Here is an 11902-nt window from a genome sequence, read left to right as displayed (position 1 = left end):
TTCACGCCCCAAAACATGTGAGCTAGTTCCACAAGCCTCCTGGGGTCACATGACCAGAGCAGACAAGCCCCATGAGCTGCTATTACAATACATGGGGGACAAGGGTGCCTGAACTCCACTGTCTGCCCCTCTACTTGGAGATGTATTTTTATTTACCTTCCTCCCTGAGAAGGAATGATCCTTTGCAAAATGCCCACTAAAGTGAGCAACAAAGAAAAGTGGGCAAAAGCCTGGATAACCCTCCCACCAGCCAAGCAGCCGGCCCCTCTTCCGGCAGCGGCCGCAGCAGCACAGCTGGCACTGACCGAGCCCGTCATCTCCTCAGCTCCCCACGACACTGCATCATCACGCTGGCCACCCTCTTCCCCATTCACTCCATGCTAATTCCAAATCAACTCACTAACAGGGGAAAGCTACCCCCCTTCAACACAGCATGCGAGACCCCCACCCCTCCTCCTCTGTTAGCTCCAGGGTGGTCCCTACCTCTGAGCTCAGACTGCTGTTTTACCTTAAAACAGACATGCTGCCCATTTATGATACCTGAGGTTGAGATGAGTCACCTCATCTCCCAGACAGATGCCCCAAATGATCAACAGCATTGAAGTCAGTGAAGAAAAACCAAGGGGGAGATTTCAACTTCCTGCCAACGGGAGGGGAGAATTTATTTTTAAAATAAAAAAAATTTTTTTTTCAAGTATCAAGTTTCAGAAAACCTTTCAAGGGTGTCCTCTTCAATTCTCTCGCCAAAGAGAGGGAGTGTGTACCAGCCGAGTCGGTGGGGAAGATAAGCTGCTGCCACTGGGTGGATTACTGACTGCTTCCCGGTATAATCAGCTGTCCACAGGACATCTCGGATCCGGTGCGCTTCAGAGCAGGAGCCGGTTGATTCACGGCTCTCAGGGTTGCCACTTCTCGGGGCAAGCTCTGTGCTTCCTGCACAGCTCTTGAGAAAGAACTCCTGGTCTGATCTAGTTCCTTCCTCTCTCGGATTCCCATGTCAGCCTGCTCCCCCAAGGAACAGCCTTGCGGGAGGCTTCAAGGAACCTGAAAAAATATAAATTACTACTCATGTCAGGTAATCACAAGTCTGTGCGGGCCTCAGAACCTGAGGGTTGACTTTTGAAACAACAGCTTCAAAATATACGACTACCCAGAAAAAACCAGGACAAAGCAACACCTAATTCTGTTGACCAAAGCTTCAGAGCTCAGCTGATGTTCATAATAAACCAACCTAGGAAGGTGAAGGGGCTACTGGCCCCCTCTGGACACCCTCTGCCCCTCCAGTCCAGCCTCCATCTTCCGCCTGCTCCTTGGCTGTGACTCAGTCCACAGGGGCGTGGAGGAGATGGACGGGAGGAGGGAACATGCCTCGTGTGGGTCACAGCAGGCTGGACGTGTCCCTCCCTTCAGGCCTGGGGTAGAACAGCCTTACTATTGGGTTGGCCAACGTCTTACGGAGAAACCCAAAAGCACTTTTTGGCCAGCCCAATACTTCTGGGATATAATGCATAACCCCTTAGGGTTCCTACACCCACTCTTCAAATATCCTTAAATTACTCAATTTGAGTACGCTGTTTCCTGCCAAGACCCTAAAACAGCCACCAATAAGGCTTTCATTAAATACCCAGGTATTTATTAGGCCCTTGAACCAATGGCCTTGACATATTGTAAACATGGACATTAAACCCTGCCCTGACCCAGGCCATAGACCACTTTAAGCATCCCTGTTTGAAATCCAGACCTGACATGCTTGGTCCTGGGTACAGCATGGAGGCCCTCTGGAGCCCATGTCCAGGGAAGGAAGGGCTCCTGGAAGGCCTGTCTTCCCAGGGTCCCCAGTCTGGTTGGTGGAAAGTGGGGGTCTGCACAAGCTTGGGTCTTAGGCCTGAGGACTGGCCATCCCAGGGGGACCTCCTCTGGGTAGGGAGGGCTAAGGAGTCTCACATCTTGCCATCAGCTGGAAGGAACAAGGCTGGGAGAAGGCAAAGGGCCTGTAGACGGTCTTGGCACTCACCCTGTAACAACTCAAGAGCCGAACACTGGCAACACTTTCCCCAAGAGGGAATAACAACAGGCAGAATGTACCCATCGGCAAGGAGCTTTCTGTGTAACTTGTAACTGTGCCTTATTCAGGTGTCTTTGGTCCTCAAAACATCTCAGGACATCTGTCAAAGTATCTGGAATGTCTACCTGGTCCTGGGGACAGCACTGGTCCCAGCTCCCTGGCAGCAACGAGGCCCGGGTGTGCTCTGTGCTCTGCAGAGCCCAACTCCAGTCCTTCCCGCTCGCCGCCTGGGCCCTCCTGGCACTTCCTGCCCATCTTGCTGAGGCTCCCAGGCATCGCACAGCACCAAGGTCTAGCTGTCGCCCCTCCTAGATGAGGTGCACGAGCAGGGCAGAGCACGCTGAGCCGAGCACCAGGCCCAAGCACATGTAAAAGGACATCACCACCCCAGTGGCCTCGGCCAGCTCCCTGGGCACGATCTTGGGCCCATAGATGAGAGCCAGGGTGCTGAGGTAGCCGTTGCTGAGCCCCAGCAGAGACGTGAAGAGCACCGGGTACACGTCAGACTGGAAGACCACTGCCTGCAGGTGGACGCGGGGCTGGTAGTTGCAGAACACAAAGAGGGGGACAAGACAGGTCCGGAGGAGCACGAGCCCGGGGAGCACCTTGCTTCTGGGCCCTGGAACCTGGATCCAGGCTGTGATCTGCCGGCCGCACAGGTCGGCAAAGTTGTACAGGAGGAAGGTGGTGAGGGGCACAAAGAACTTGGTGCTCCACGGCGAGCCCGAGCCCTTGCTGAGGGACTCGATGTTGCTGGAGATGGCGGGGAAGACGAGGCTGGTGATGAAGAGGAGGTAGATGACGCAGAAGCCCAGGCCGGCAGTCTTCTTCAAGATGGGGCGGAGGGGTGGTGTCTGGGAGTCACTGGATCCAGGGGCCACCAAAGGGGGATTGGGGGAGTCCTGGGGCAGCTGCTCTTCACCAGAAAACACAGCCGGCCAGACAGGCCTCATATAGTACCTGCAGGAGAGAGGCTGGCGGTAATAGGGGCTGGAAAGCAGGGTCACTTGGGATTTTCAGATTTTCAGGGGGTCTTTAGGTCCAGCATGTAAAGCCTAAGCCCCAGGATGCCTTCAGATGACACGTGTGCTGCGGGGCGGCAAGAGGGAGGCCTGCACAGTCCCCAGCCTTCCTGTCCCAGAGCTGCCTGTAAGGCTGGACTCCAGTCCATTGTTCTGTGGTGCTGGCCATGTCATGAGCAGGCAGAGAGGAAACCAGCACTGACCACTGCACGGTGAGCCTGGGATCCAGTCTTCACTCACTGATTTTTGTTTGGTTTTGGGGGTGGGGAGAGGTGGAGCTAAAGTAGCATTTATTCTTCAAATATAAAATTAATTTAAAATCTTAAATTATAAAAGTAACACATGCTTGATGCAATAAACCCAAATAATACATAAGAGGAATGATACAGTAGAACAAGAACTCTCACCTCCCACCTCTGGTCTCACTCCTTAGAGGTACAGATCATTAAAAGTCTGGTGTATATTGTTCCATGCATGTGCAAACACCACACACACACGGCTATGTTTCTTAAGCAAAAGTGGGATCGAACTATACCTATTGTAAAACTTTTTGCAACCGTATAACTAACATAATATAAATACATTATATAACTACCTAAATACATGCATAACTATTATACATAAATGTATACACACAATTGCCTAAAGAAGAGTTATCTTGTGGCCATCCTTTCACACAGGGACAGATGGCTCTGTCTCTGTTGCTGCAGAGTATTTCACTGTATGGATAGACGATTTAACTGCTCCCCTAATGCTGGACATTTAGGTTAGCTCTAGTTTTTCTCTACTACAAATAATGGTGCAATGAATGTCCCTATACATAAATCCTTGCACATACATATTAGTATTTCAGTAGAGCAGATTTCTAGAAGAAGAACTGCTGGATCACAAGGTTTGTACCTTTAAAATTTTGATAGATATTGATATACTGCTCTCCAGATAGGTAGAACCAATTTATCTCTGCTTTGTACCACCTACCTACCCTAACTAAAGTAACCTAACCCTTCAATCTCCATGAGAGCACCTGTTTCTCTAAAAAAAACTGACCACAATTTATAATCATTGTGTTGGTTTACTGGTTTATCATCTGTCTCCTTCAATAGAAGACAGCTCTCTGGGGCAAAGACACATTTGGCTGTTCGCAGCTAAATCTCTGGGCACAGAATAACCCTTCAAAACATAATTGTTCAAAGAACTGATAAGCCTATAAAAGTATCTTTTCCCCCATATACTCAACACTGAATATGATCAATTTTTTCAATTTCTGCTACTCTGACCAGAGTAGAAAAGGCTTGGGTCTCTTTGCATTGCTGTGTGACCTTTCCTGAGTCACTCAACCTCTCTGGGCCTTGGGTGCCTAAAAACCAGGAGACATGGGCTGACTGTATTAATATATCTCAAACAGAAGAACTGGTGTGGGGCCGGGGAGAACAGTAGGTTGGTGATAGCTGGGTTCTGGTTTCAGCACTACTTCTGCCTCCCCACTGTGACCTTAGGCCAGGTACTCCCCTCTCGGGGCCTCAGTTTCCTCCTCTGTAAAATGGAGGGGTTCTGTAGTTGTAGCTTCTGAGATCCCTGCCAGCCTTCCCATCCTAAGAGCCTACATACTGTCCATAAGCGAGTCAGTGGGAGGACTCCTCCCCAGAATCACTTTTCCATGTAATGCTGAGCTGAGCACTTCAGCCTTGAACCTTGCCTTGTTTCCCAATCACTATTTAGAGAAAGGACTATTCTTACTTCTGCTTCTACTCAGCAATAAGTCCTTGCCTTAGTCTGCTCTGAGGAAGCTGCCCACCAAGTTCTTCTGGTCAAAGCTCTTCTTCGTAAGTTCTTCCAAATCTAACTGCCCCATCTCACCCTACCGCAGTCAGCAGCTTCCACCACTGCGTGAGACTCAGTTCCTCCTGAGTGGGATGGGGCAGCCTAGCCCAGCCCTCCTGGGTGCAGCACCTGTGGGCTCCCTTTTAAGTAAGATTTAGTTTGAGCAGCCCTGGGAGCACAGCTCTAAAGCTCCATCCTAAGATGGGTTTCTGTAAACCCAGAAGTCTTGACCAAAGTGTTAATATGCAAAGAAATAGAAACTTCCATGGGCTGGCATAGCCCTGGGTTGTTCTTTTGTCTCACGTGCTCAGCTGGAAAGGATTTTGGCTTGCTTAAGTGAGACTGAAAACTAGGGTGACCACCTGCCCTGGTTTTCCCTAGACTATCCTGGTTTTAGCACTGAAAGCTCCCGGTCCTGGGAACCCCTGGGACTTTAGTCCCAGGGAAACAAGGAAGGTTGGCCACCCCGGTGTAAACAGCCCACGCAAGGCTCCCTGAAACAGGACACAGGGAAACACCAGGAGTGGTGGGAACCTCCTGCCTTCTGTTCACTGACTCAAAATAATTTAATCAGCAGCAACAAGGTGTCAGGCAGTATATGAGGGGCTGGGAGGACAGCGAGCCAGTCAGACCCCAGGAATCACAGGGACATCATCGTGGAGCACAACTGGGTAATTTCTGACGACAGCCCCGAAGGGGCAGGGAGGGGGTGGGCAGACTCAGGTCTGTAGCCACCTGGGGTACCTGGTGTCATCACTCAGTCCCCTGTTATCCTCCTGAGGCCACGGAGGCCAGCTGAAGTTACAACAATCCTCTAACTGGGGAGAGCAACCTGCCCCGGCAGATTCAGGGTTCTGGTGAAGGCAGGGGGCTCTGGGGATTAACGAGGCGACTCTCACAGGGACAGGAGGAGTCAGTGGTCAGGAAGGGCCTCGCAGTCACAAGCCAGGGATGCAGCAGGATGCAGTGGAAATGGTGCAGCCGGGAAACGGCTCCAGGTTCCAATCCCCGCCTACAACTCACCAGATAAGAAACCTGGGCATGTCTGTTAACTCTCCAAAGCCTCAGTTTCCTCATCGGTAAAATGGGAAAATACAGTAAAAACTGCACAAGGTTGTCATATATCCTAAGTGAAAAAGATGGACTGCTTAGCTCGGTGCCCCCCACACCAAATAGGTTCCCGTGGATCCGGCAGAGCCAGGACCTGCGCTCTCCCCCAGCTCTGCGGCTCGCACGCTGTGGGACCACAGGCCAAGCACCTGGCCTTCCCTGTCTCCGTCTAGTCACCTGTATAATGGGGAATATAATTCCTGCCATTCCTATATCAAATACGACAATGGCTATGAAAATACATTGAAAAGAATAAAAAGCAAGAAAAAGTCATGGGTTATTTTTTAAAGAGCAACAGGAAGCAAAAAAGAAAAAGGAGGAAGGAGAGAGAAAGCGAGAGAGACTAAGGCAAGGAAAGAGGTCCTGCAGGGTCGAGAGAGGCCCCAAGAGACAGGGGTTAGAAACAGAGGTTTGGAGTTGGGCTCGAACGCTGGTTTTGCTGCCGACGGGCTGTGGGACTCAGGCAAGTAATTCAGCCTCTCTGAGCCTGGTTTTCTCATGTGTGAACGGGAATAATTACGATAAGTCACAGTGCTGCACCCCATGAGAAGCGCGTGTGCGAGCTTTAAAGGAGAAGCCCCATGAGGCCGGGCTGGGCACACAGCAGGAGCAGGGGAGGTGCTCAGCCCAAGGAGCTACTTTTCATCATTATCCTCCCTCAGGTCCCACTTCTGCCGCCTGCCCTCTCTTACGGAAAACATGCAGACTCCAGCTGCTTAGCTGCTTGGGGCTGCTACGCAAAGCCAACTTCTCATGTCCAACGGCCCAGCCAATCTACTGAGCAACGACTATGAGCCAGGCACAGCTCGCGGCATGGGATACAGCAAAGAACAAAACCCACACCATTTCTGCCCTCAGGGGAGGTCACACTCCAGCGGGGAGACAGGCAGTAAACCAGGAAGTGAACATGGGCTCTAGCTAGAGGACAGAAGAACTCAAGTAGAGAGGATAAAGGTATAAGCATACATAAAAGAAGGATGCCGCAGAGAGCAAGCGCGGGCCTCACCTGGCGTAGTCCAGCCGCGGCAGCAGCAGGTAGAGCCCGATGCAGAGCGCCAGGAAGACGTCCGCCGTCAGGAAGAAGGCCAGGGTGCTGTCCGTCACGTCACTGGCCCCCGCCAGGTCTACCAGCAAGGCCACGGCACTGAGGGTGCCCCCCATGGCTCCTCCTGCGGAGAGCGTGGGACACCCCACAGATGGTCAGGGCGGGCCCATCCTCCCTGCCTCTCAGGCCCGCCCGCGCTCTGCTCCAGCTTCACGCTGTCCCTGCTGAGAAGAATGCTGCTGTTCTCACAGTATGGCGAGGCCTTGGCAGACCTGGAGGGTCCTGCAGCCGTGAGCTTTCTGACTCTAGGAGGGTATCCCTAGCCCAGCTCTTCTCCAAGGGGCATGGAAGAGGCTGCTGCCTGAGGAGGCAAATGGCCTCCAAGGTTTCACCCGCATCCTGGTTTCACCTTCGACACTCGACCCTCCATCTCTCTTTATTGCCCTTCTGATGGGGTCAGAAACTTTAGATTCAGGGGTGGGACATCTCAGAGAGCTCCTCTCCCTGCCCCGGGGCCCAACCGCCCACCAACCACACTGGGAAAGAGGCTCCGGCCTGCGGGCAACATGACTTCTTGGGACCAGAGTTTGCTCATCTGTAAAATGGGGACAATGACACCTGCCTTGCAGAGCAAGGACTGAATGAGATGATGTTTAGAAAGAGCCCAGCACACAGCAGGCTTTCTATAAATGTCAGTCCCCTTCTTCACCACAATCACACAGTCACTTCTGGGAAGCAGGGCATGTGTCTTGCTTCTCTGTTGAACCCTCACAACCGTGGGTGGTCAACTGGTGCTGGCCACGAGTCACAGCTTATACATGGTCACGTGTGAGCAGATCATTACTCCTCTCAGCCTGTTTATTTGCCTGGAAGATGGCACTCATACTTGTCCTGTCCCTCCCACGAGACCACAGTGGGATGGAAATGGAAACAGTGAATGGAAAAAACAATGGATACATGGACGCATCCAATAGGATCAACACAGTAAGTGCCTGTGAATGCAGGATTGCCTGGCTGCACGGATGGATTTGCCTGCATTAGAGGATCAGGGAACTGAGTCTCAAGGAGGCAAGAGGGCCACTGACTGCAAACAGCCAACTGGTCCGTGTGGGCACGAGCTGCTTTGTCATTACTTGGCAGGTCTGACCAGGCACCACTTCACTGCCCATTGTTGCACAGAGCAGAGGTGGGAGAGGGACAGCTGGGCCCTCGTCCACCACGATGCCCATCCTCACTGCCTCACCCACTCTCTGCCTGACACCTCTGTGGCTCTGCCGGAAACAGTCCACGGCCCTTTTTCTCTCCAACCTTCTCAATATGAGTTCTATTAGCCTGGGTGGGGCCAGAGGTTGGGATTTGAGAGGAGGGCAAAGAAATGAAAGTTAGCATAGTGATGTTTTAATTCTAGCACAGACTCTAGAATCAAAACATCTGAGTCCAATCCTGGCTCTACCACTTCTACGTGTGTGGCCTTCAGCAAGTCACTTAACTTCTCTGTGCCTCCGTTTCCTTATCTGTAAAATGGGGATGTTAAAACCCACCTCTTCGGGCTGTTACGAAGATTAAGAGGATCATTACATGTAAAGCAGGACAGTGTCTGGTACTGAGAAGTGCCATATAAATCTTCTCAGATTCCCAATTAGGTGTTTGGTTATTTCTGTCCTTCCTACATCAAAACAGCAACAACAGGGTAAACTCTTTGCCAAGAGGGTGCCAACTTCTGAGAAGCTGTAATCCCCACCTGGGTGATTTGTAAGAACTGGAGTTAAACTCCGTAAGACATTCCCTAGCTGCCCTGAGGAAGAGATCTTAACATCATTGCCTATTGATTTTCCTCTCTCTCTTCCCAACATGTAGAGATTTTATAATATTATCATCAACAACAAACCAGGCCTCCGGGAGCTCATCCTTCATGACTCCCTACTTTTATCTCATCAGTTATGGAAATATATGCAAACGAGGGACTTAAAAAAACACCAGTACAAAACAAATGAATTGTTCCTCAGATGCCAACACACACAGAATTCACAGATGGGCTCCTCTGGACGAAAAACAACGGGGGCTGGTGAGTGGCACTGAGGCCTCTGGAAGATTGGGACACCTCGAATCTTCCAGGGTGATGGGTGCCCACTGGGAGTTGCAAACAGTGGTGACAACGGCTTAGGGCCCAGGGTAATTAATACTGAAGTATGAGTACTAGATTTCTCCACTTTTTCAAAAATGGACTTTCTTAAAAATGCACGGGAGAGTCGTCTCCTTCTCTGGAAGGTTCGCAGGTGGCCAGATGAACCTGAAGGGTGCCTTGCCAACATATCGGTGTGCTTGGTCACTGGCTCCTGGAGAGATAGCCAGCAAGGTTGTTATATTGAAAAATACATCCTCTAGCAGGATGGAGGGAGATGAGGGGACAAGAGACCAGGATGACAGAAGGGATTAAATCCAGTGTTCAGTGGCCACTTCCCTCAGCCTAGGCATGCCCCTTCTTGAAGGACTGCTAGGGGCATATTCATTGTACTCAGGAAACTTAGCGATGGGTCCACTTTTATTTTACTTTACGCCCAAGGGTTTCTCTGAGGATACAGCCAGAAGCCTAATCTTATATCAAAAATGGCAAACAGATTTGAGCTCACATCTGAACTCTGATCTGTTGACAGTAAGTGTCAACCAGTGCTATGTTGAGAAGGATTTAGACGCTTAGGAGGAAAGATACAGATCGATTAGTGATGTCTGGCACTGGTGTGGGAACGGGGAGGAGATATACACTTGTCCAGGCATTTGTCATCCCTGTCACATACTACTTGGCATTATCAATTAATGTGCACAGAGCAGATTCTTCGCAAAATGCTTCTCAAGTGGGCAAATGCTTACTGCACCCCTTCACACAACATGGACATGCAGAGACACTGAACAGAGCAGCTGAGCTCCCAGTCTTGCTTTAAGGGATGGTGGTCTCCTGGGAAAGCACAGATTCCTCCTGACCCAGCTCCTTTTTATCTTGTTGAGACATTTGGGTGAGAGAACAGAACTGCTAAGCTCTAGGCAACAGGCTTAGGTTAGGATCAAAATTTTAGTTAAAGGGGTCAGCCCAAGTCATGTCAGCAGCCCTGTAAAATGTCAAAGTTCAGGGTAACAGAAGAGTTTATTACTAGGCTATCAGCTCCTGGGAGGCTGAGTCTTGTTCATCTTTGAATCCCTGGCACATAATAGGTCTTCTACAAAATTACAGAGGAAGAAAATACAGATAGAGGGGAGAAAAGATGGAGAAAAGAAGGGGGAAAAGGTAAGGGAAAGGAAAAATAACGAGAAGGAAAGGGGACAGGAGAAGGGAAAGGAGGAGAGGAGGGAGGGAAAGAGAGGAACGCTGGTTCAGGGAACGCACTTGGTAGGCAGACTGTATTTTCCAAAAGGAGCTGCAACTATGTCTCCCTTCCCATTACAGTATGATTTTCATACTCACCCACTGAGATATGTGGGTCTGTGTTTTCTTCCCTTGAATCCAGGTAGGCTTATGGCTATAGTGGAAGTGCCCCTAAATGTCTTTCAAGGCTAAGTCATAAAAGGAAATAATGCTCCTGCCTGGACCTCTTGGGATGCTTGTTCTTGCAACCCAGAGGCCATGCTATGGGGAAGCCCAAGCAGCCGTGGTGAGGTCCACATGGAGAGAAACCCTGGCCCCAGCCCCAGCCCCAGCTGAGCTTCCAGCTAACAGCCAGCACCACCACACCAGCTGGGTGAGCACACCATCTCAAAAGTGGATCCTCCAGCTCCAGGCGAGCTATCCTGGCTGATGCCACGTGGAGCAGAGGAGGAAAGCTGTCCCTGAGAACTTCTACCCAAACTGCAGATCCATGGGCCAAAGAAATGATTCTTATTGTTCTAAGCCACTAAGAAGTTTTCGGGTGCTTCGTTACACAATAATAGATCATGGAAACACAACTAACACTCATTTCTTTTTCTGCAAGGGCTACCACATGCTCACCTCTGGCTCCTTCACATAATCCCCAAGTAGACTGACCTGCTCAGCTGTCTGGACCCCAGCTCTCACCTGATATCAGCGCCTGGGAATTCCTCATGGGGAAGGAACCAGTCATGCCGAAGACGCTGCTATTGAAAATGGTGGAGGTGCCGCTGAGGATCGCCATGCAGACGATGGTGACGGCGAAGAAGCTGTGGGTCCAGGAGGAGGTGTCCACCTTCACCAGCACAGTCATCACCACGAAGATGGCCAGCATGACAGTCAGCGAGGCCAGCACGCGGACATGAATCGGAACCCTAAGGCGAGGATACCAGAAGCGGTTAGAGACCCCCTCGGGCCTCCCATGCCAGGCTGGGGTTGGTGAACATTCTTAAGGGAAGCAGGTGTGCTCAGTGGCTGGGACCGTGCACTCTGCAGTCAGGAGGACTGGGTCTGAATCCTGCCTTCCTGGCTCACAGTCCTGTGTGGACTTGGATTAGGGACTCTATCATTCTGGTTTCAGCTTCTGCATCTGTACAAAAGAAAGGAGAATCAATCCACCTGAAGGTGTGGTTGTGAGGATCTCTGGGGTATAGAGTGTATAGAACCAGGCAGCGGTACCCAGCTCAGGGCAAATGCTCTCAGATGCTGCTTCTTTGCATCTTGCTGTGAGGTTCAAGGACAGGAGATGAGGGTCTTGAGGCAAGACCCCCGTTCCTCCTGCCACGGGGATGAGCTCCCGCTGGCTTTGTCTAGTGTTTAAACAGAACAACCACCCACTGGGATTCCTTCCCCCAAAACTTAGCAGTGGCAGGGAGAGAAGGGAGAAGAGAAGAAAATCATCACCAGCACTGTCGTCATCAAAGCAAACACTGAGATAGTAC

General features: G+C 50.9%; 1 protein-coding gene across 3 annotated transcripts in view; it reads right to left on the bottom strand.

Annotated features, from left to right (window-relative positions):
• Nucleotides 1–626: 626 nt before the first annotated feature.
• The window catches only part of SLC29A3 (solute carrier family 29 member 3), a 43857-nt gene continuing 32581 nt past the window's right edge, over nucleotides 627–11902 (bottom strand). For 2 of the 3 annotated variants that reach the window (XM_082408564.1, XM_082408563.1), the window contains 3 exons: nucleotides 11109–11335; nucleotides 7025–7187; nucleotides 627–3025 (listed from right to left, as the gene is read on the bottom strand). In XM_082408564.1, coding sequence (XP_082264690.1) covers nucleotides 2374–3025; nucleotides 7025–7187; nucleotides 11109–11335 — 1042 coding nt within the window. In that variant the 3' untranslated portion in view covers nucleotides 627–2373. The remainder of the gene's footprint in view (nucleotides 3026–7024; nucleotides 7188–11108; nucleotides 11336–11902) is intronic. The other variant, XR_014249317.1, reaches the window with a different exon arrangement.

This window comes from Balaenoptera borealis (genome assembly GCF_965194805.1).
Source record: "Balaenoptera borealis genome assembly, chromosome: 10".
Lineage (NCBI taxonomy): Eukaryota > Metazoa > Chordata > Mammalia > Artiodactyla > Balaenopteridae > Balaenoptera > Balaenoptera borealis.
Note: the sequence above shows the minus strand (reverse complement) of the source record. Positions and strands in the feature narration are given on the sequence as shown.